The sequence below is a fragment of the Orbicella franksi genome, chromosome 4, assembly GCF_964199315.1.
Source record: "Orbicella franksi chromosome 4, jaOrbFran1.1, whole genome shotgun sequence".
NCBI lineage: Eukaryota > Metazoa > Cnidaria > Anthozoa > Scleractinia > Merulinidae > Orbicella > Orbicella franksi.
Window position 1 is genome coordinate 32,516,787 of NC_138148.1, and position 24,163 is coordinate 32,540,949.

Sequence of the window (24,163 nt, forward strand, 5' to 3'; positions counted from 1 at the left end):
AGCAGAAACATTTCGGGCTTTACACGGCTTTCTTTGCTAGTTTACGACACCGGAAAAAACTCAACCCAGAGTAGCAGCGTAAAACCCTCCAGTCTCATTGTAGCGTCGGCATTATGATGAAGCGAAATAAACGACAGAGTCAGTGTTCTAGTGATTTCAGTTATTTGGATTAGGAAACAAACGTAAGAAAAATCTCGGGAGTAGACCGAAAGGAAAATGTAATCTAGCTAGCATGCTGAAGAAGATGAACGTCTCGTGTTGTTCCAGGTATTCAGTTTTACACAATAACAAAGCCATCTTTAAATAGCTCGGGTGGTTATTGTCGATTTTTGCCAATCGATAGCAATCGATAAAGAAATTTTTCTGTGAGTTATCGATTGTTATCGATTGCCGATATCAATCGATAGTAATTGGCGATTTATATCAATTTATATCGATTGATTTCGGATACCGATTTTTATCGATTGACTACGCCTGGGGTATACAATGGACGAGGGAGTTCCCCTCCCCCCCTCCACCTTATTTTGGGTAAAAAAGAAAAAATCACAGAAGGAAGAAAAGGCGGTAGGGCAAGCAAAAACCAAAAAGCCCCGGCCATTAGCTAAAGGTCTGGATCCGCCACTGGCGAGTGTGTATACCAAGAAAATACAAGTGGCAAATAAATCTCATATCCAACAAGCGCGAGTGGAATAATTGCTTTATTAAAAACGCCTCCAAAATATAGAAAACTAAAATAAAACTTAAAACGAACCAAAAAATTACGATTACGCATGTCATATCTGTAGAGCATGATATAATGGCTCATCAAAGGGACACTGTCACCATTTTTAGCATGATTTTGGAAATCTCAAAAACGTATATCGATCTTCGGAAGCTGAACAATAATGGTTTTGTTTTGTAGAGCAGTACTCGACAAACGATTAGAACGTATTAGGAAGTGAGGATGGCTAACGATGGCGAAGATAGAAACGGATTGTGACATGGATATTTGAAAAAGCGTCAGGGCGTCAGTTTTTCAAAGGTTCAAGTTTGGCTCGAATGATCGTTGAAATTTTGCAAAAATCTTGCTGCAGTGTGGAATTCCTTCAAGATATTGCTTTTAATCATTTAGTTAGAGCTAATTAAGTAAACTAAATTTCGGAAGTTTCAGTTAAATGTCAAATGGAACAGCATACCTTTCGGAATTGTAAACTACCACTCCTTTTCTGTCAAACGAGTCTTCCTTCGAAACCATTCATAAGAAAATGTGTGCAGCCTACAGGTTCATTTTCATCTTAATCAAACTCATTTTCACGTGAAAGGTTTTGCAAGAGGACTTGTTTTAAAACAGAGGCACAAGGTAACTCGGAAATGGTCTAATGTTTTCCATAACGGCGCCATACTGAAAACAGAATCACGCTGCTTAAACTCTTGTTATATGGCTGAGAAAAACACTTCATTGTGTAAAGGAAAAAAGCGCGGTCCTATGGGATCCTAGCTAAGGATTGGTAACAGGGGACAGTGGGAGGGAGGGGGTCTCTCCGTGTTTTTCGACTCCTAGATGGCCTCCCGGATAAGCGAACGATTATCTAGAGCTTACCCAGCAAAAGAACCTGCACTGGAGGCTAAGCCCCCAACGGGAGTTGAACCCTTCCGGATACCAAGTTTACATTTGAGTAGCCGCGTATTCCATCAAAGAGTACGATATACTAGAATCTGTAGTGAAAAGCACCTCAGATGGTCCAGACTGACTGAGGAAAATATTGCAATTATCCCACTAAAATCTAGCCTCTTGTAGGCATTCCGTTCAGTTGGACAATTAAGTGTAGCACGGAATTGAAGGGCAGAGCGAAAAGAGGAGAGCAGGGTGCTTGCCAAGTTTTTCCGCCCTTGATAGAGAGCCTTTCTGCGCCGCTCTTAGATTTTGTCGCGTGGCCCCAACTAACTGGACGGCTGGAGAAGGAAAGCTAAAACTGAGAAAGGAGGGATGATATCTCTGAAAGTAATCAATTTCTCCGCAAATTTTTCAATGAATTATAGTGTAGAGTCAACCTCGTTCCCAGGGTCTTTTCCTCGAAGGTTTTGTAGAGAAGGCCCTGAGAACAAGGTTTGAACGCCAGAGAGACCCTGGGAACAGGGATATGAACGCCTGATCAAATTCAGATAAAATGGATACAAGCATACATTCCTCGGGATTTTAGAATGAACCGCGGACGAGGAGGATCTCGAAGACCAAATCGAGGGGGAGGACGTTTCAATGTAAAGCCTCGAACTTTAAACCGTGCCGTTCTTTCTTCAGCAAAACAAGAGCGAGATCAAGACCCGGAAGAGTACACAGACGACTACGATGAAGAATTCGAGTATGGCGATGCTATGGCCGCAATTCGTGAACCTTCGCCGGACAGAAAGAGCGCAGTGCCGGCAAAATCTAAATGGAGGTCCAAGGCTCCGATTCAAAGACTGCAAATGAGCGGCGAAAACCAAGAAATGATAGAAGAAGCTCTTCGGGGTCTTCAACTTGCCAGGACTAGCATTGACGATTTTAAAAGCGTGGATTTCGATGTTAAGCAGGTTGAGAGAAATGAAGCTTATTGGAAGAAGGCTGGAGATCAGAAACTGGTGGTTGAAAGCGGGATTAACTTCGCTATTGATCGCGAGAACGAATTACAAATTGAAGTCGACGAAGAAATCTATAGCTCCTATGCGGTGAAGAAGTTGCTTCAATGTGGCTTTGAGAAAAAGAGGTGCATAGACGCCCTGAAGCAGAATGATGGAGATCTAGGGGCAGCTTTGGAGTATTTACTTTGTGGTTGTTGCGAACTAAGTCAGCTTGGAAAGAAAAATCCAACTTATAGCGAAGAAACGTTTCAAGAAGCAACTGTTCAAAGGCAAGAAGAAGCCATGGCTCTTGAATCAATTTACAATGAAGCATTCACAGAAGTTCTTGCAGACAGTGTGTGGACAATTGAGTTGGAATTGCCCTTTCTACAAGCAGAATTTGAACTAAAGAATAGTAGAGGAAATGTACACAAGCAAAAGACAACCAAAAAGTCTACAGAGAAGGCTGCTAATGTGTGTAGATTCTTTCAACAAGGTTACTGTAAATTTGGTGACAAATGCAGACTGAGTCATGCTAAATCTGATAATGAAGCAAGGTCAAATGGAACAAAGAGTGAGCCTGAAGTGAAAGATGTTGTGAATGACAGAACAGGTCCATCCTTTCTTTTCCATCTGGAAGTCCGATTCTGTAAAGGATCCCTCTACCCTTTTGAACCTCCACTGGTTGTATTTTACTCTACTCATGAATCAGTCTCGCCATCAGGGTGTCTTAATGTCACATTAAGGCTCAATAGGGAGTCTAAAGATTTATGTGATACTCAGAACCCTGTGATCTTTTGCCTTACCAGCCTTTTAGAGAACGAGGTGGAAATCATGGCATGCTATAACATGCCTCCTTCTGAGTATAGCTTGCCTGTAACAACAAAGATTGTCACTGCATTAGCTAACTCACAAGGTACTGTATTTGAAAGAGACCTACCAAGTGATAAAAGTAGGGCAGTCAACAAGAAGGTGGATATTACAGAACCACAAGCATCACCAGATGTGCTCAAAACACAAAAGAAAAACAGGAAACTCAAACAGCAGTTTCAGCAATTGCAGGTGAACTCTTAGAACCATTGTAGAAATTTTGTAATGGAGGCACAGATTGCTGGCTGTTGGCCAATAATATATATATATATTTTTGCATCCTTATGGGCTCCAAGAGTGTGTTGGTCCTTAGAATTAGGGAAAGGCCAATATTTACCCTCCGTGACTGAACAAGCTTATTCAATAAAGGATTTATTGTACTGCTTAAAGTGCACAATGTTCTTTTGGGAAATGGTTGGTAATCCCAAGCAGGCAAGGCAGCCCCATCCACAACTCAGGTAGCCAATCATAAAAGACAGTTTGAGTAATTTTACCCCCATTACAGGGTTAACCATACAACGACATTTGTAGGAATGAGTACATTAGATGTCTGTTTTTCTCAGCTTAGTTTAATAACATTATATGTATACAACTTTTGATCTACAAAACCTGTGATTCAAACTAATTACTAAATTGCTACTTTAGTCTGTTCCAGCATATAAGTTGATGCTTGAGGAAAGAAAAAAGCTCCCTGCTTGGCAGTCACAAGATAACATTGTAGGAAAACTCCAGGACCATCAAGTTATTGTTATCAGTGGAATGACAGGGTAATTATAATTTAAGCAGAAGGTCATTCCACAAAACGTATATTTTTTGTCAACCCTGATAACAACCTTGCACTAAGTTTAGCCACTTACCGAAGTTTCAGCCTCTAAAGTGCAGGTTTCCTTGTGAAATTCACCTCTAAAGAAGCCCAAAATTTGAACATCGTTGGTGCCATTTGAACAGTGCTCAGCAGTACCCAGGCCGCGTTTTTGTGACGTAATTCCGTTCGACAGATTTTGTCCACATGGCTTGCGAAGAGCCTTTTAACTACCACTCTGGGTTCTGGTTGCTCTTGAGCCATATTATTTTGAGCCAAACATCCTCCAAACTCCGAAATGATAGCATTGAAAATAGTGAAGTGGATAATTGCTTGGAAAAAATTAGAGTTTGCTGACCTTGTAAAGGATGCCAAGTTAGCGTCAGGTTTTTCTCCTTTCCACCAATGTCAAGTCAGACGGAATTATGTCACATAAACAAATCCCATCACTCTGACTGAAATTTACTGAGTATTTTAGATTTTTGTTTCTTTTTGTGTAGTGTCTGCAACAGAATTGTAGTGTCTGCAACAGAAAACAAGATATTTATTATAAGCTTACAAAGGAAAATTCAGGGCAAACTGTTGCAGTACAATTTACCCTCAAGGGTAAATTGGAACTTATCAAACTTGCATCAAAGAAGCTTCATTTGGTCACTCACAAAGAAAATTTAAGGTTGAAAAATGTGGAGGAAACTACATTTGGCCAATGGAAAGCAAATATTGCATAGTTCTAATGATGAGGTCAGTTTGAATCAGTTGTTTTTGTTTTTTTGTACTTTTTTTCTATACAAACAATTTATTTGTAGTCTCTGCAATGGCTATTTCATAAATACTGATAATTGATAAAACATGGAACACTGTACTCCTATACTACTTGAGACTCTAAATTGAACTGTAGGTTATTTTTGCCAATGCCACTTATGGGAATTAAATTTTACTCCAGCAGGTCTTTTCCAAAAGATTCCCTGATTTACTTACTGTAAACATTTGCTGATAAGCCACACTTGCACATAAGCCCCACCCCAAGTTTGGCAACTCAAATTTTGGGAAAAAAAATTTGGGAAAGAAATCATAAATGTAATGAATCAAACATGGGACCTTAAGAAAGATGCTTAATTACATGTACAGTCATTCTTTTATTGAACGTTAACCAGCATAAACTCACTTATATTGAAAACAGAAAATACTTCAAACTGAAACCCTTTGATCATTCATCATTTACTTCTTTCACAGATGTGGTAAGACCACACAGATTCCACAGTTTATCCTCGATAGTTATCTCAAGGGTGGCCATGGGGAAGAGTGCTTCATCATTTGCACTCAGCCACGCCGAATCTCGGCCATGTCTGTGGCAGAAAGAGTATCTAGTGAGAGAGTTGAGAAGATTGGACAGTCAGTGGGTTATCAAGTCAGACTGGAGAATAAACAGGTAAAAGCACACTCTAAATGTACAGTACATGTACATGTATAAATGTGTGCCCACCAGCTGGGTTATACTGTACATGTACATTGTGCAGTTCCAGAAAATATCCATACTCCCCCACAGGAGGGATTAGAATTTCCTGGGGGTGAGGTGGGGGGCACTGTAAGACCAAAAAATTTAAAAAATGTTTCTTTGAAGCTTAGTTGGAATTTCAAGGGGGGTGGGCCAGAGGGTGTTAGACAAAATCCCTTGGGCTGGGGAGGTATGGGATATTTTCTGGAACTACACATTGTATTTATAGTGGAGGTGTGTTAGTGGTATTTTCAAAGAATGTATTATAATATTATAGTAATCTAGGATTTGGGCTTTTTTGTTGGGGAATAGAAACCCAACATCTGCAGACAACATTTTAGGGGGAGGAGGTGGATGGAGTGGTGCAGAGCACATTTGCATTATTTCAGAGTAGAATATGTAGTGTCCTTTAAAAAGAGTGACAATGTTCTCCATCTACATGTATGAGTGTGGCTGATACTCCTTGGTTTAAACCATTTGCTGTTAAGTTATAAGTAAATGAAGTTACTGTTACGTCAACTGTTTTATGATTTTTGTCTCATTTTTAGTCTGCAGAAACGCGCTTGTTGTACTGTACAACAGGGATTCTCCTGCGTCGTTTAGAAGGAGAATCTAGCTTGCCTGGCGTGAGTCATATCATTGTGGATGAAGTTCATGAAAGAACTGAAGAAAGGTCAGAATTTTGTACTTCATATGTGAAATGTGGGTTATAAGCCTCCCCTTTGTCACAGATGTAAGCCGTCTCCCATCAGACTTTTTCAATATTGTCAACTTGGTTAAATTTAAAAAAGATACCAGATTCCAAATAGACAATTCCAGCCACAACGCAGCCTGCATGTGCTGACATGCTCAAGGTATATCAGCTGACCACAATTAAGCTAGTACAGGCCCATGCTCTAGAAGCACCCAGGTGCTCCAGGCGACTAAGTTTTGCCTTGGGGTGACTGGAAAAAACTTCCTTTTTTCATATAAGCTTAAAGTCACTCCAAAAAATGTATATTTTTTGTCAATGCTAATAAAAACCTCACACAAAGTAAAGCCACTCACCAAAGTTTCAGCCTCTAAAGTGCAGGTTTTCCTTATGAAATTTGTCTCCAAGGAAGCAAAAATTTGACATTGTTGCCACCATTTTAAACAGTACTCAGCAGTCAGGCTGATAGCACTGCAATCATTTCATCCTTCCTGCCATCTCTCTACATCCTTTGTCCTCCATTTTTGGTCTACTTGTACCTTCTGCCTATTGACCCTGACACCATTCTAATAGACAAGGACAAGAGACAAGACAAGACAAGACAAGAGAATTATGTTTATCTGTACTGTAGAATTTACATGTAGAAGGTTAAATATAATGTTACTTAAAATATTAAAAATGTATGTACACACAGTAGCTGGTCAACCAAAAATAACCATAGATCGAGCTAAACTAGCTGATTATCAGTGACCACCATTAATTATTTAGCTAACTGAAAATAAACGCAGAAGTCAGAATATAGGCTTTTAAAACTGAATTATCTGTACATGTATTGTAAGTTTAGAAAACACACCCCTGACAACTGGATGCCATATGAGATTCTGGCCATAATATTGCATTTTATAGAGGATTGATCTTGTTTGATCCAGCCATGCTAACCCATTTTTGTATCACTTAATAATTATGTTATTAAGTTTACTATTATTCAGCTCCTTCATAAACACATACGTTAAAACATTTTTTTTACCACTAGTATATAGTTTGTTAAATTTGTGTTTTTTTTTTCTAATTTCCAGTGATTTTCTTATGATGGTTCTAAAAGACCTGTTGACTGTGAGAACTGACATTCGGGTCATACTGATGAGTGCTACACTGAATGCGCAACTTTTTTCACAGTACTTCTATGATGCCCCTGTCATTCACATACCAGGTGCTGTAGCAATGACTGATAGTATTAACTCATGGCCATTAGGACATGCATGCTAATGAAAGCTTGCTTACCTTTTTTGGCTGGAAAATGAAGTTTTAAAGATACAAAGTTCATAATGATCATTTGTTTTCAACTCACATAAGCGTACGAGCTGGGGGGTGACTGCAGCCCCCCAGCTATGGAAATTATGTAACTAATTTTTTGGGCAAAAAGTTGGGCAAAAATTGACAAAAATTGAGACTGCTGATTAGAGGTCATTCAGTATTAAAGCATTCAGTTTAACTATTTTTGAGATTATAGCAGTTTCATCTTAATTAGATGCGAGAATTGTCAACATTTTTGTTTTTCATGCAATTTGAGTGCATTTGCATCTTGATTTCAACACTCATGCATTTGGGCATTGCATAATTTTTGTGGGCAAGAAGGTCACCCCCACCCTGCTCCAAAAAAAAGAAAAAAAAAGAAGAAAAAAACAATTCCTGAAGGTGCCTGTGCACCTATGGCCATTCAGACTGGAGAAAAGCAAGTTAAAATTGCCAAGGATAAAATCTGAAACATTAAGGGAAAATAGACGATGCATACATGTACCAGCAAATCAGAGCCTGCCCTTTGTTGAGGTTATTAGCCAAGAGTAAAGCTTGACATTTCAGAATTTGTCCTTCTCAATGCTATCTTGCTCTTTCTTCGGCCAAGATTAAAATATTAGAGTTTTAACGGGGTATTTTGTAATTTCATTAAATCTTCATGACTAGTAAACTCAGAAAAGGTGCATGGTTAGTTGTTGGAGCAGGGGGAAAACAGCGGAAAAAAAAACTGAGCAGCTGAACTAGGTTGTTAGAAGCTAGAGTGGCTCTTGGCTATCACCTTGCATGAGCGATTCTTACAGTTCTTTAGTACTTAGCACCCTTCTGCATGCGACCATAATTCAGTTTTTGCATGCTGCACATTTACCATATTTCTTAAATCACATAATTTATGAATGGTTTTTATAGGGGCGTTTCTTCGTGATCATGGTTGTCATGTACTTTTTGTACAATTTCTTTGCAGGTCGCACATTTCCAGTCGTGGAGTTTTTTCTGGAAGACTCCTTAGATATGACAAAGCAAGTGCAATATACCACTTGAAACAGCCAGACTTCTGTAGTAGAATATACTGTACATGTACACTTGTATACATGAGTCAATTCTTAAATAAATTAATTATTAGTAGTAATAATTAATCCTAAGTTAGGTATTGAAGAAGTTTAACTAAACAAGGAACTACTGATTAGCTTAAAAAGTCTGTCTTTTTGTTGAGTTCATTTAAGTTCTTTGTTGAAAAGCGTTCTCTTGATCAAAAAATCCAGTTTGCTTCACATTTGCATGAGCACTTCATGCTATGATGTTTCTTGCCCGTGATTTTTTTGTTTGTTTGTTAAAAGTACAATTAAGGCATGGACAAGTTACAGGATTGCTGGATGTACATTTTTAGGACAGCATTGTAAATACGGTACATGATCGACAGGTTGATCCCTCTGCAGCAAGGCGTGAGCTTCCTCCGTAGTAAAACCTTGCGTCTTGCATCTACCTTTGTCATCCAATTAATAATTTGATATTATTTTTCTCTGATTTGTTCAGTATGTATATTAAAAGATATAGAAAACATTTTTCGTGCTTCTATCGAGTCATAGAAACACAAGTGGAAGATTGGGAGAATGAGAAAAAGCCACAGGGTTCAAAGGAATATATGTTAGTTATGTTACATTGTACTGTTACTTAAACCTTGGCTTGGCTGAACTATAACTTCTTTTGTTCTACCCTTCAGGTACTTCATTATAATTATCAGCTTGGGTCATTACATTATTTCAGTAGGATAACTTGCTTATAAAACCTCTTTTTATCTCTGTTTTCAGGTTTCAAATTGACCCAAGCTCACCCTGTGCAAAACCAATAAAAAGCTTGAACATTCCTGGTACGTCTTCCAAGAAGGGCCAGCTGAGTAAAGACATTCAGCAAGTACAGGCAGATTGTGTTAAATCTGCTGACTTCAGACCTCCTGAAGAAAGAATGGATGATCAAAATTTAACTGAAGATCAAATGGCTTGGAGATACTCAAGTAAGGAATGAAAATACATTTATAACAACCTATGGTACATGTTTTAGGACTGAGCATGGAGTCCAAAATAGCGTCAGGCCATGAGAAAAATGAGACAAAGGGGAAAAAAGCCACCCCAATTTTTTTAACAAGTGCTTCCCCCTCCAACACCAGTCAATAACCCGTTAAACTAGTAGTTCTTTGCTGCTACACTGTATTATTTTGCCATTTTAAGTGTGAGAAATGCTTGAACATAGGCTACCCAATCACAATGTACATCCTGTCCAGTGGAGACTCCCATGGATATAAAGAGGACGGGGGTGCTCATTGTACCTTTAAGGGGTTAAAAAAGCAGTTTTGGTACCTCTTAGGGTGTTCAGCCTCAAAAGGTCCACAGTGAAAGCCTTTGGAGCACGTGCCGTTTAATTGAGCTGAAAAAAATATGATAGGTGATAATGTGTTGTTTTAGAATTGATACCTCTTAGGGGTGAAAAAAAATTCTAGCAATGCCCACAAACAGGATTTTGGTACCTCTTAGGGGTTCTTTTCAAAATTTCTGACGAGCACCCCAGTATTGGTGTGATGTGTTCCTGCCCTCTAGGCCATCCCAGTGCACCTGCAGTTTGTTTTTATATACAGTCATGTACATTGTAGGCATGAACCCATATAAATTAATGTGGATTTATTGTTCTTCGCAGATTACAGTAAAAGTACCATTTTTTCCCTCTGTGCAATGGATCACAACAAAATCAACTATGATTTGATTGTTGCCATTCTAGAATGGATTGTGGGCAAAGAGCACGAGGTAACCACTCTTCATTGTCTTTGTGCAGTATACATGTATATATATATGACTGAATTTATGAAAACCATGTTAAAGGCCTTGCACCAAAATAGCCGTAATTTTATGCACTCTGATTTTACAACTCCTAAATCACTTCAAGTAGTGGAAAAAAAATAGTGAGAGGAGAGCAAGAAAAGGAAGATAAGAGAGCGGAGGAAAAAAAAAGAGTGACATTCCTTTAAATTTTATATCGGCTTCTTTGGAGAAAAAAAATGCTTCAAGATTTCTTTAACTCTGTAGAGATACTCCTATCACTTGGCTTCATGTTACAGTTGACCTATCTATTGATAGTTACTTCAGTCCAGTGCACATTTAGGTCTCAGGTTCATCTAAGTTCATAGCTATGATTTTCCTTGGTTATTTTCATTTTGAATGTGCTATCTTAATTGAGGACCTCAGTAAACCACTTTGTGATATAGGGTTATAATAACAATAATGATAATAATAATAATAATAATAATACTGATAATAATAATAATGATAATAATGATAATGATGATGATGATAGTGATAGTGATAATGATAATAATAATAGTAATAATAATAATAATAATAATAATAAAGACTTTATTTAAGGAGGGTTAAACACTTAATAGCCAAAGGATAATAAACTTGTGGCCCTCAGAAAATAAAACTATGAATACAAAATATAATATAATAAAAGTTAAAAACCTAAAATTATGAGAGATGCGAGTATACTGTTTACAGTAAGATTAAAAGATTAAATTTTAAAAGTTAAATCCTAAAATGGTCCAAATGTCGCTGTACTGCGAAGATAATTTATTTTAATTTATTTATTATTAATTTTATGTATTATAATTATAATAATAATTAATTAAAATAATAATTATTAATAATAATTATAATAATGATAGTAATATAAACATATTTAACCAGGGTAAACCCATCAGCAAATGCTGTCACATCAAAGGGTGCCCTAGACAACTAAAGATTATAAACTGGAATAGGCTTCAACTGTGTCAACTAGTTTGACCCAAGTGCAGAGTTGTGCAAAGGAAACTTTAAGGTCTACTGTAGACTCAAATGACTACAAAGTGCCTTGTTATCTTGCAGTACCCCAAGAGTGGCGCCATGCTGGTGTTTCTTCCTGGCATGGGAGAAATTATGGCTTTGCTGGAACAACTTCAGAATCACAAAACATTCAGTTCAAAGACTTCTGACAGGTAAATAATTATTGAACAGGGAGAGATGGTTTCTCTTCCACGTGGAGTTAAGTATGGGTTATTGACCAAGTGTGAGGTCAAGATGGCTGGATATTGGCCAAGTTCTTTTTTTGCATGTTTATGGACCTCGACTCCGTCTCGGTCCATAAACTCGCAAAAAAAGAACGAGGCCAATATCCAGCCATCTTGACCAAACAAGCTTGGTGAATAAAGGATTTATTATATGGCTTTTGGAAAAATTTTTCTTGCGGGACGCAGCGGGTAGTCCCGGGCAGGCAAGATAGCTCCATCTTGCCTGCTCAGGTAGCCAATCACAGCACACGATTTGATTCATCTTGCCCGCTCACGGAGCTAGCCATATAATAAACTCTGGTTATTGCGTGATACTTGATCGAAACTACGATTTTCACAAGACAGCTCGAGCTCAAAACTGTATTCTCCATAGTGCAAGTGAAGTCCACTCTACCCAGTATTGTGAGCTTCTGGGACTTAAGTATAAGTAAAACTAACAAACTGGGATGTAGAGAAACCAGCCTAACTATTATGCTGAACTAATTTTATAAGGATAGATTGCCTGGCCATAGACTTATGACCAATCTCTGTATGTACTTTATACCAATGACAATAACTGGACTTACAAATGTAGAAGATCTTTGCCCAGCCCAACCCCCTTGCTTTTTAGCACATGTATCCCACACACTGGGTTAATATTTTGCAAAGCTTGCAATCTCGATGAACTCAAGACAGAATAGTGGGCCTGCGGACAGACTACTGATGTACATTCTCTAAACCTCATTTGACTCTGTCATTGCTTACAGGTTCAGGATCATTCCTCTGCACTCCATGCTTTCTAGTGAAGAACAGAGCATGGTTTTCAAGTGAGTGCTAGACATCAATTGATTTAATGCAGCTAGTACTCTGATAAAGACAAGCTTGTCTTGAGAGGATGTTGAACTGTTCGCCAATGGGCTACTATTTCAATAATGCTAGAGGAAACTAAAAAGTGACAAACATTCAACTTTCCATCGTACCTTTGTTCAATTTGAAGCAAAATTTATTTTTTAACAGTTGAGTTGAAAAATAGTTTGTTGGAAGCTTACATTTCTAGTAAATGGGACAGGAACGTTAGGGTATGTATCTCTTTTTTATTTTCATTCCAGAAGCGAAGCAGTGTTAGACTACAAGTAGTCCCTCTTCTGCTTAGTCCATCGTGCATGATGCGAAAAAAACCATGAGAAAAGAAAAATGGCCAGTTTATTTACGGTCATGCTCAAAGGACTAAATGAAAGAGGTACTACTCGTAGTCCAAGGCAGTACATAATTATGTATGTACAAGTTTGCATGCATTGACGTGCATAAGCACGTTTCCGACACGCGCATATTGCAGGTAATAATTCAGGGATCGGGAATAAAGGAGACCATCAGCTTTTAAAATAAATGTCCCGTCAATAGTAAAATAGCTATCTTTTTCTACTGTGTTATATCTTTTAGGAAGCCAAAAGAGGGTGTCCGAAAAATAGTTCTGTCCACAAACATTGCAGAGACTTCAGTTACTATAGATGATGTCGTTTATGTCATCGATTGTGGAAGAATGAAAGAAAACAGGTAAGAATAAATGTTCAGTTTTGGTGGAACCCCATACAAGTGTGTCACCGATTGTTGAGTGAGGAGCTTAAAGTTCAGGTTTATTTAAATATTTACTTATTACTTAGTTTACTCTAATTCTGAAAGATGCTTGACGTGTGGAAATAAATGGGTAAGACAATTTTCTTTGCACACATAGTCTTCAAGGCAACCAGAAGTATGCAAATTGCAGTCAAATGTGATTTGGGCTTACCCCTCAGAACTTCAGCATCAGTGACCTTGGTAACAGCTTGCCTATGGGAGGGGTGTAGAGTGGTTTTCACATGAGGGACACAAGTAATTCGCATTTGGTTGAGTTTTGCATAACTACGCTACTTGATTGGCTTAAAGAAGCTCGTGCCACTTTGTCATCCAATCAGAAGTAAGACCAAAACCAACCATGACTCACTCGCACTTGTTTTCCGTTGCTTTGCATCAGCTGCATGTAATTACTTCAAGTTTTGATTGGTTTTGATTTTACGACACTCAATTGAAAACCTCTCTGACTGTTTTTTTTTTTCTTTCATTTTTGTAAGCTTTTATGATATAAAGTATTGTTCTCTTCTCTAGCACTTTATATCAAGAACTTAGTCAAGTGTCTTCAATATTGCAACTGGTTCATAATAGATTTTCAAGTTCATTGGCTCGTAGCCACTCCCTCCCTCCCTTAAGGCTGCGATCCACCAAAAGTAAGGTCAGGAAAAAAATATATTTATATCCTAATTGACCACTCCCCCAATGGGGCTTTTCAGGGCCAATGAAACCAGAGGATGAAACAAATAATGCAAATGAACATAACATGGTTAAAAATACCAACTGGCGGGAGGCAAACTAGTTGGCTATTTACAAGCATGACCAAGGAGTTGAACTAGGGTCTACCTAGAAATTAAGCTGTTAACTCTGAAAATAACAAGAATCAGTCACTTCTGGGTCTTAACGATAATGAAATAACAGAATTAATTCGTAGATAAACAAATCAATGGACACAACTGAAAGTGATTAAGCAAGCAAATAAACAAATATTAGTACATGTGTACTCTTAACGTGGCTAATTCACTAAATATTTCTTTTATCGTAAATTTTGAGTATTTCGGGTAGCATCAAGAAAACATTCCCTGGTTGATAGATATACTTTCCACAATATGTTAGGTATGACTCTGTCAAGGGCATGGAAAGCCTCGAGGAAGTCTGGGAATCTCAAGCAAATGCACGTCAGAGACGAGGAAGAGCAGGCCGAGTGACATCCGGGGTCTGTTTCCACTTGTTTACCAGTCATCGATTTGAGCACAAAATGGCCGGCCATCAGATTCCGGGTATGAAATAACTAATTAGAAATTGCTTTGAGGCCTATTGGTGGGCTAAATAAGGAATCTAGGAAGAAATTTTGCAGTGATTACAATGCGCCTATTAATTTCATTATTATGTGACGGAGAAAATTGCTTTATTGTGATTAGCTGAGCAGGCCAATTTATCATTAATTCCTAATTTGCCCTGCAGTGCAAATTGACGTGTTCGCGTTCGCAATTTTCTTAGTCATAATTATTATAAAAAAGTAATCGTATGCAATCTTGAACAATTAAGGATGTACACTACTTGTGATATTTGAAAAACCCTTTCAAATTTTCAGAGAATTTTCAAATACCACTCGTAGTGTTAATCCTTAATTGCATTCGCATTCATCCGATTACCTATACTAATGTGAACACAGTGTAAAAAGTGTTTGACATATGAAAAGAATGTGCTTGGAAGTGATGTTAAACAAGTTGAAATACGGTGTTACTTGGTGGAAACTTTGTTTCAATATCAACCCTTGGTCACCTTTTGTTTTTGTTCTTGCAACTGACTGCAAAATAAACTTTGACAAAATGAGATTTAATTTGAATTTTTTCCAAGGTTTTTCAGTGTGTACTGTGTCTTTGCTTCTTGTTGTTACTACGGCTACATGTATATTGTTATATACTGACTTAATTTTTTAGAAATTCAGCGAGTTCCTTTGGAGAAGCTGTGTCTTCGTATAAAAGTCTTGGGACTTTTCTTCGGCCGAGAAATCAAGGTTTGTAAGCTAAAATTGTCATTGTAACTATTTACACTCTTCCTCTTACCTAGAAATCAACTTAAAGTGACTAACCACAGTGGTGAGTTTGTACAGCTCACTTTTCGATTGTCAGAAATTCGTCACTGCAAAGTGGGCCTCTGGCCAAGGGCTTAACGTAGAAAATGTCAGCTTTACACGGAACTCATCACTACAGCGGTTAAGTTTTTCGCTCAATTCCCGTAGACGCAGCATACTGATTTAGAAAATAATATGAACTTTTACGCTTCTTCTTACAAATCCGGCGCTTTAACCATAAGGCCATGCCGTCTCTGACAAAACAAACATCTGTTTGTACAGCATTACTTGCTTATTTGTGATGAATTTAATTTTTCCTTTTTTCTGTGTCACAGGATGTTCTAGGCAAACTCCTGGAACCGCCATCTGAAGAATCAATCAACGATTCCATCAAAAGACTACACAATATTGGAGCACTGGACATCGACGAGGTATCTGTATCAAGATAAATGGGTTATTGACCATCTTGAGGTCAAGATGCGTGTTAACAAGTTCAATAACTAGTCTTAGTTTATAGCTAGCTCCATGAGGGGGCAAGATGAATCAAATGCTGCGCTGTGATTGGCTATCCGAGCGGGTAAGATGGAGCTCGGGACTACCCGCCGCATCCTGCTAGAAAAATTTTCCCCAAAGCCATATAATAAATCCTTTATTAACCAAGCTTGTTCAGTCAAGATGGCTTAATATTGTCCTTCTTTTTTTGCGAGTTTATGGACCTCAACTCCGTCTCAGTCCATAAGCACGCAAAAAAAGAACTTGGCCAATATCCAGCCATCTTGACCTCAGACTTGGTCAATAACCAATATATTTTGGTGGAATAAACTTTGCCAAATGAGGATTTATTATATGGATAAAACACACTATTTTCTCGTGGGACGACAGGTAATCCCGAGTGGGCAAGAGAGCTCCATGTGTAGCCAATCACAGGTCAGGATTTGGTTCATCTTGTCCAATCACTGAGCTAGCCATATAATAAAAAGAACTACTTCGTCGCATAAACAAATTCAGTGTCACGTCCAATTCTGTTCAATCGACTCCAACTAAACAACCAGGAACTTAGATGAATGCTGTCGCCATTTTGTTTACAGGCTTCACTTCCAGTTGTTTCATACACCTGTAAACCTCTTTGTAGGGACCGCGGAGGGGGAGGGGTTGGTAGGGCTGAAGTCCTACCACTTGTTTGCTTGGGGTGATTTTTTAAAGCTCCAGATGACGTTCAAATGCATGATATAAATGGAGGAACATTGACCCTTAATGCTTGGTTTTCTCGGCAAGATATTTTAGCCCTATGACTTTAAAGTGGTTTCCCCCGTCCCTGCTTTCCATAAAACCATTCAACTCAAAAAGTGCAAAACAAAGGGGGACTTGAAACAAAGGAATAGCAAACTCAAAGGGAGCGTTTATTTGACAACATTGTGAAGGAAAACGACTTCTACAACAGCTGCAACAGCTACAACTATTATGACACCCACAACTAGCAAAATACCCACAACGCGAGCAGCTGAATGACCAAAACCACCAAAATGACATTTTCTATTTCTTTAATATTATCATGGAAAAATAAACATTAACAAAGTGCTTTATTGTGTGTTTTCAGAATCTCACTTCATTGGGTTATCATTTGGCAGCTTTGCCTGTTGATGTGAGGTGAGTTTGGACCACGCTGTCATAAGGAATTTACAACGGTCAGTGTAAAATGCAGACTGGGGAATGCAAACTGCAGACCGCAGACCAGGGTAAAATGCAGACTGGAGACTTTTTAACTGAATCGTGTCACCATTTCGGTCATTGAGAGCTAACCGTAAAAAGGCTAACCTGAGCGTTATGCAGGCTTAACCGGAGTGATATTCAGGCTAACCAGAGTGATATGCAGGCTAACCAGAGTGATATTCAGGCTAACCAGAGTGATATTCAGGCTAACCAGAGTGATATGCAGGCTAACCAGAGTGATATGCAGGCTAACCAGAGTGATATTCAGGCTAACCAGAGTGATATGCAGGCTAACCAGAGTGATATTCAGGCTAAGCTGAGTGATATTCAGGCTAAGCTGAGTGATTGTCAGGCTAACCAGAGTGATACACTGACCGAATTCACACTGAGGTAGATAGACTTCAAGCTAACCCTCACTCAGGAATCTTTGTCAACATTAAGGAGCAAATTGGTTTTATTTAGCAATGGCCTTTCAATTTGTGTCGTTCTGAAATAAACGCTCGCATTCGAATGCGCATTATGCGATATGTGCCTGTTTATTTTCAGTAGTTCGTTTTTCTTTCTTTTAATTTAGGATTGGGAAGTTAATGTTGCTAGGTGCCATATTTCAATGTCTGGACCCTGTGTTGACCATTGGAGCGATACTCAGCTATCGTTCACCGTTTGTAAGTGTTTCTGCTGTATTTTGCTCTTCAACAGAAAGCTTAACCTGATAATTGGGGGTGTGTATAGCTGACAATTTTTCCGGGACTTAAACCGCTTGCCGCTAAATAAAGGTTGGCCGCTTAAACGGGGGGCCGCTAAATAGAGGTTCGACTTTAGTTATATATATAATACATAAATAAATACATAATTTGAAAGTTAACTAAGTAAAGGAAGCTGGAAATTTGGATGCATCTATATGCCAATGTAATATTATTTATAATCAAATGAAATTTCAGTCGTCCTCACGGCAGTTTTTAAATCAGGACGTTTTTAAATATTAGCCTCGTCTTAAAAGGGGCTCAGTCACAGTATTTTGAGTTATTTTGGCCACATACAAAATTACCTTTAAATGGTAGGAAACCTGAAAATAACAGTTTAATAAGATAGAGAAACACCAAAGAGATAATGATAAACCATAAAGGAACAAGGATGGCTAAGGATGGAGAAGATTAACACGGATTACAAACGACAAATTTGAAAAATTGAGGCTAAACTTTTCAATATGCGCAAACCATGACTGAGCTCCCTTAATGTGGAGACGTTTGTGGTTCATGGTGTGTTGTGTTGTGGTCAAGTGGCTTTTGTGTATATTTCTGACTCTTAAATGTGAAAGAGACCTCAGTGAACAGATATGGTCAAACAGCTCAGTGGGGTAAGCTCAGTTTGGAGTTTCTAACATGGTTAGAAACATTTCTTTGCAACCGTCGAAGTTACCAAGGATCCGTCTTGACTCTTCTATACTGGCGCTCTCCCTTTAATGATCTTGTTATCCCTCGATTTTGATGTTTCTGATTTCTCCATAGTCAGCGCCATTTGACAAGAGAGAGGAAGCTGACAAGAAGAGGCAAGAGATGGCAATTGGTAACAGTGACCACATGACTCTGCTGAATAGCTATAAGGTACCGTAAAACCTCGATGAAGCCTGCCCCAGTTATGGATATGTATATCAAGAACGTTGGAAGGAGGGGCATCTTAATTTAAGGGGCGGGGGGGGAGGGGCATTTGATTTGCAGTAAACGTGAGGTTATCAGTTATCACTCCCTTTTATACTGTGCTTTGATCTTTTAAATGTTGTATTCGGTTCTTTTTGAGTACAAGTGCTAGAAATATCTTTTTGAAAGCTTGCGGATGCTGTATTTAATTTTGTGCCCGGATTGGTATGGTCATAATCCAGACCTTGAGCTAAGGGGCGGGGGGAGGGGGGGGGCGTTTGTTTTGCTTCTGTGATGTCTTCTTTTTTTACCCAAAATAAGGGGGGGGGGCCGAGCCCCTCCCATAGATCCGCCACTGCTATTGTTTCTTGTTTTGGCTGTGAAGGAAAGGGGAAGGGGGGCGTGGAGGTGGAGGACACATTTAAGTCAGACACGTTTCTTATGTGCCCACGTCTGTAAGGTACACGCCTCTTAAAACCAGCGCTCCAATGCCAACCAGTGGGGACACCTCTTCTATACCCACATCTTTCTAAGGGAGACACACTTAGGTGAAGAAGTCTTCTGGCATCAGTTGACATTCAGAGGTAGCATTGAAGATGTAGCACAAAAATATAGCTCGTGCAAATGTTATTAGTAATTTTGTAAAGGCATAAAAAAGGTTCCAAATGTTCGTTCCCAGGGCTGGCTCGAGGCTATGGCGACCGGAGTGGCCGCTGGGTATCATTTCTGCCGTTCAAACTTCTTATCCATGAAAACCTTTCAGGTAAATAAGTACTCACTCCTATTTAAAACTTTTTACAGTTTAACAAAAGGTAATCTTGTGTAATGGCGTACATGTGCTACGTATAAAGTTATTTCAACAAAGTTATCTTTATGTCATTGTAGATGATTGCCAGCCTCAAGTGTCAGTACGCAGAACTGTTGTCTGATATCGGTTTCATAAAAACGGACCTGACGGCCAGGAAGATAGGGAGACTGGTACCTAGGACTGGAGATGGAGTGTTGGCTGCGACGGGTGAAGAGGTACCTTACTGGAGAGGGGTTGGGAGCTTTTGTGAAGGCCACTTCCGAGTTTTCTCTTTCGTCTGTTGCAAAAGTAGTCTCAGGGCGTATGCCGTATGGAAATGAGTTTTACTTGCACGTTTCTCGCCTTGCAAATTCAACGTAGTTCCCGGTAAAAGGATGTTTACCAGGAGTAGTGCCGAAAAAGCGGTAAAATAACGTGTTTGTACTCATCGGGGTTGGGTAAAGATCTTTTAATGCAGTTAGGTCCTGGGATGGAGTGCACTAACATTCAAAATCAAGAGACATTTGGCAGCAGCAGCAGACGGTGATGGACATCTTCGAGAATTACAATCAAGTTTTACTTGTGACTTTGCCATTCTTGTAGATGAACATCAATTCAAAGAATCAGAAGTTAGTGTTAGGAGTTGTGTGTGCGGCTCTATTTCCAAATGTCGTCCAAGTCGTTAAACCAGATATCAAATACAAAGCTTCCATTGCTGGTGAGTAACTGACGAACAAAATTCTTATCGCCATACAAGCTGTAAGTTGTGTGAGTGTTCATCCAACTCACAGATTGTAGGGCGATGAGAATCCCTCGGCTAAACAATCTCGACACATTAATTAAGTTATTAATATTATTATTATTATCATCATTATCATTATCATTATCGTTATCATTATCGTTATCATTATCGTTATCATTATCATAATCGTTATCATTATCGTTATCGTTACCATTATCGTTATTGTTATACACAGGAGCTAGAAGTCGTTACATTGATGGAAACAGTGCTTCAGTCATGTTTCCCACAATGGATCAAATAAGAGTGAGAGGGAGAGAGCGTATTTCATCACTTTTCCAAACACCGGGAAAAGTGAGTCGAATATACGACGACCACCAGAGTATTTTTGACTTAGTTCTAGGTGTTTGAAAATACGATGAAACACGGTCACGAGCGTTTGATATGTCTTCTCAAAGAGAACTAAAGCTAAGGAGAAAACGAAGGAACAGCTGCGCAAAAAAAAAAAACAGTTAAGAAATTGACGTTAGTTTTACATGCGTCTGTCCTGTTATTGATCATGAATTTCGTCATAACATTGTCAAAGTAGCTGTGGATCGCCGAGTAGACCCGTAGACTACTTTGACAATGTTATGACAAAATTCATTGTCAACAACAGGACAGAGCTAGAGGCATGAAAAACTGACGTCAATTTGTCTTTTAAGATATCAAATTGTCAAATTTTCCGCTCTCGCTCGTTGACGCATCGCATAAATTATAAATTCATGTGTCTGTCCGCTTATTGACAATGAAAATTAGCCAATGAACGCGTGAGAACTTCTGCAGTTATCGTAAAATTAACATTTATGCCATTTAAAATCAGATACCAGACCACTCTCACAGTAAGACTTCTTTATCTAAGAAATTTCCAGTGGAAAGCATTCAGCGAAAGTCATTCGACAGGGTTCAGTTGTTTCAAGACTACTCGATAACGCAATGTAACGAATTAATGAAGCACTATCTAGTGGAAAAGTTTTGACAAAACCAACTACGCTCTCCACTGGATAGTGTTTTATCCGATGGATAGAGTTACGCGTCCCTTGAACAACGAGACTCGACTGTAAGTGTCCTTTAAAGTTTTTCTCAGATGTTTGTTTTCCAAAAAGGTGAACGTTACTATAAACAATTTTTTTTTCACTAGGGGCTGTTCCTGTTGATTCTAAAGCGTCTGAACTCAAGTTCTGGACCAAGAATGACGGCCAGGTCAGTTACCAAGAATCTTGTACGACGTGATAGCTCGTGCGCTGTGTGTCATCGTCGAATTGAGAGGCCTTTGATATCCGATTGGAACAGCTTTTTTTGTGTTTGTTTGTTTGTTTGTTTTTTAGTAATTTATTTAGTTATTTATTTATTTTTTTGTTTGTTTCTTTTCGTTTTCGTTTACTAAAGGGATTATTTGTTTATTTCAGGTGTTTATCCATCCAAAGTCGGTGAACTTTCAAGTAAACTCTTTCGACAGTCCATTCCTTGTTTATCACGAGAAAGTCAAGACTTCCAAGGTATGATATCTCACGAACACTCGTGTATTTGTAACAAATGAGCAGTAACGATTCGGCGCGCAACGCCATTACAAATTTGGAAAGAACGTTGTTCGTGGGACCTTTAAATCATTACGCGCAAAAAAAAGAAAGGATGCGCGCAGCTTTTAGTTAGTCTAGCGAACGGATACGCGCAAGACACACAGGTTTTCTGATTATGTCGCGGAGTTTTCACAGCTTTTGATTGGTCCTTCGAAGACGCCGTCCTCTGCTCCTGTCATCATATCTAGGACGAGGGAGGGAGGAGGGGGTGGGGGAGCTAAAACAGGGAAACGAACTCTAGCGAAACCACTAACCCAACTCTAGCGAAAATCGCGATATCTTCCAAGCCTTCTCATACCCTTTCGTGCTCTTCTAACATTCTTCTAAGTGTTTATCGACAGGTTTACATCCGGGACTGCAGTATGGTGTCGATGTACTCTTTACTTCTGTTCTGTGGCGACTGTCTGTCTGTGAACTTGGAAAAAGGTGTTTTTGTCGTTTCCATTGACGATGGATGGATTCGCTTTTCAGCGTCTTCGCACGAGGTAGGTAACTTAGTGGACCTGTCAGGGAATCACAGGTGACCCAAGCGTTCTAAACGTGTCGTAAAACTGGCTTGCTTGTGGGGAAACAAGCAGTCAGTATCCGGTCTCCAAAATTTGAACAGGGCTCTGTAGACTGGTTAACTGACCCTCAATCGCCCTCAATAGCGATTTTTGTTTCTGCTTTAAGTTTTCGCAATGCAGTAGTAGACCATGTTCGTATTCTCGGCATTGGACTGGAACTAGCATGCAGTGGAGGCTCATGTGGGTAATATCATCAAAAACAGATTATTGTCATTTGTCTTTGAAGACTCCCCACATTAGCCTCAATTGCAAGCTAGTTCCAGTCTTACACCAAGAATGCGAACATGGCCTATTGACAGAATAGGTCATTCCCGAGTTGCTCTAGCGAGTCTTAGAGCGCAACCTTTCATATCGAAATGGGATTTTCTTGCACGTTCATTGTCAAATCAAACTTAAACTTGGGATTTTTAACTATGTTACTTTTGTTTGAAATATTTGTTTCCTTTGTTTCAGTGGCATGCCTAGCTAAGCTTAGTGCTTGTATAGCTAAGTGCATGACCACCATAAATAAGATTTACATTTTTTTATTTCCATTTTAAACTCATTTCCATATGAAAGGTTGTGCCAGACCAGGATTCGTTAGGAAACAGAGGTAAAAAGTAACTCGGAGATGGCTTAGTTTCGCGCGCTTTTTGATCGAGGGCTGTGCAGAGTGTAGAACGCGGAGGAATGGATCCGGTTTATTGAATGCCTTTCGTCCTTCTTTGCAGATTGCCACACTTGTTCAAGACTTGAGGAAGGAACTTGACCGTCTACTAGAAAACAAAATAGAAAATCCTTCTCTTGATTTAATGAGTTGTGCGAGAGGAAGCAGAATCATTGACGCTATTGTTCGTTTGATTTCAACTCAATAACAGCAAAGGATGCAATGTGATTCCGCAGTCTAATTTTCCTTTCCTTTCCAACACATGGTTATAATTTCCGTATTTTTTAAGCGCAGGAAGAAACCAGTGAGTTGAGATTTCGAAACTTTCTTGCGATCCCGAGAACGAGATTTTTCTTGAAATCAATCCTTTGATAATTATCAGCTAAATTTCGAATTTAAGCCCTCTTTTCAAAAATCCTGTTAACGGCTGAGATAGGTTTTTTGAAAACTCATTTTACCCACACATGCTTGATAATGCAAATAATTTCATTTATTATGGTAGATATGTAGATAAAGAAATAAATTTATTTGAGTGCTGCTTGACATTTCAATGAGCAGGCAGCACGCCATATTTTCCCAGTGCAATACATCAACGGTCGATGCCCCAATATTAAATTATTGTTGACAATTCTTCGCATCCCTTTGTCTCTATGATGGTTTTGTATTTGTACGCTTTAGCCTTGTTCACGCTAGCGACATAACGATACCATGAGGTAACGGAATAATCGATTAATTTTGATTGTGTAGTTATTAGTAACTTAGTAATTTAAGTAATTGTTCCTGAAAAGCCCCATTGGGGAGGTAACAATGAAGTATGTATGTATGTATTATGTCGGTAATGTGAACATCAGCATAAAGACATAAGGAAAAGATCTGGGTTTTTTGCGTTAGGTCGTTATGTTCATGCCGCTGTTTTGCTACTATATCATGATGCCAGGATGTTCACACTATAACATCCTTCTGATGTCGTTATGTTTATG

The 24,163-nt window shown here is 38.9% G+C and overlaps 1 protein-coding gene across 1 annotated transcript; it reads left to right on the forward strand.

Annotated features, from left to right (window-relative positions):
- The first annotated feature begins 1,006 nt into the window (after positions 1-1,006).
- LOC145484061 (putative ATP-dependent RNA helicase DHX57) lies at positions 1,007-23,820 on the forward strand. Its single transcript, XM_081462664.1, has 24 exons — positions 1,007-3,639; positions 4,093-4,214; positions 5,483-5,678; positions 6,293-6,417; positions 7,512-7,645; positions 8,693-8,747; positions 9,537-9,739; positions 10,417-10,523; positions 11,637-11,746; positions 12,565-12,624; positions 13,238-13,351; positions 14,519-14,682; positions 15,346-15,422; positions 15,815-15,910; positions 17,077-17,126; positions 17,764-17,854; positions 18,698-18,793; positions 19,506-19,589; positions 19,712-19,849; positions 20,217-20,331; positions 21,533-21,594; positions 21,801-21,890; positions 22,313-22,456; positions 23,248-23,820. Exons 1-24 carry the CDS (start codon positions 2,182-2,184, stop codon positions 23,389-23,391), a joined length of 4,035 nt encoding a protein of 1,344 aa, XP_081318790.1. The 5' UTR covers positions 1,007-2,181; the 3' UTR covers positions 23,392-23,820.
- Positions 23,821-24,163: the final 343 nt, after the last annotated feature.

What these genes read in the sequence shown, in the direction of transcription:
- LOC145484061 (XM_081462664.1), top strand. Translation starts at nt 2,182, where the DNA reads ATGAACCGCGGACGAGGAGGATCTCGAAGACCAAATCGAGGGGGAGGA. An exon ending in AGTTCAAAGACTTCTGACAG is followed by an intron (nt 11,747 to 12,564) that starts GTAAATAATTAT and finishes CATTGCTTACAG; the next exon opens with GTTCAGGATCATTCCTCTGC. An exon ending in GGCCGGCCATCAGATTCCGG is followed by an intron (nt 14,683 to 15,345) that starts GTATGAAATAAC and finishes TTAATTTTTTAG; the next exon opens with AAATTCAGCGAGTTCCTTTG.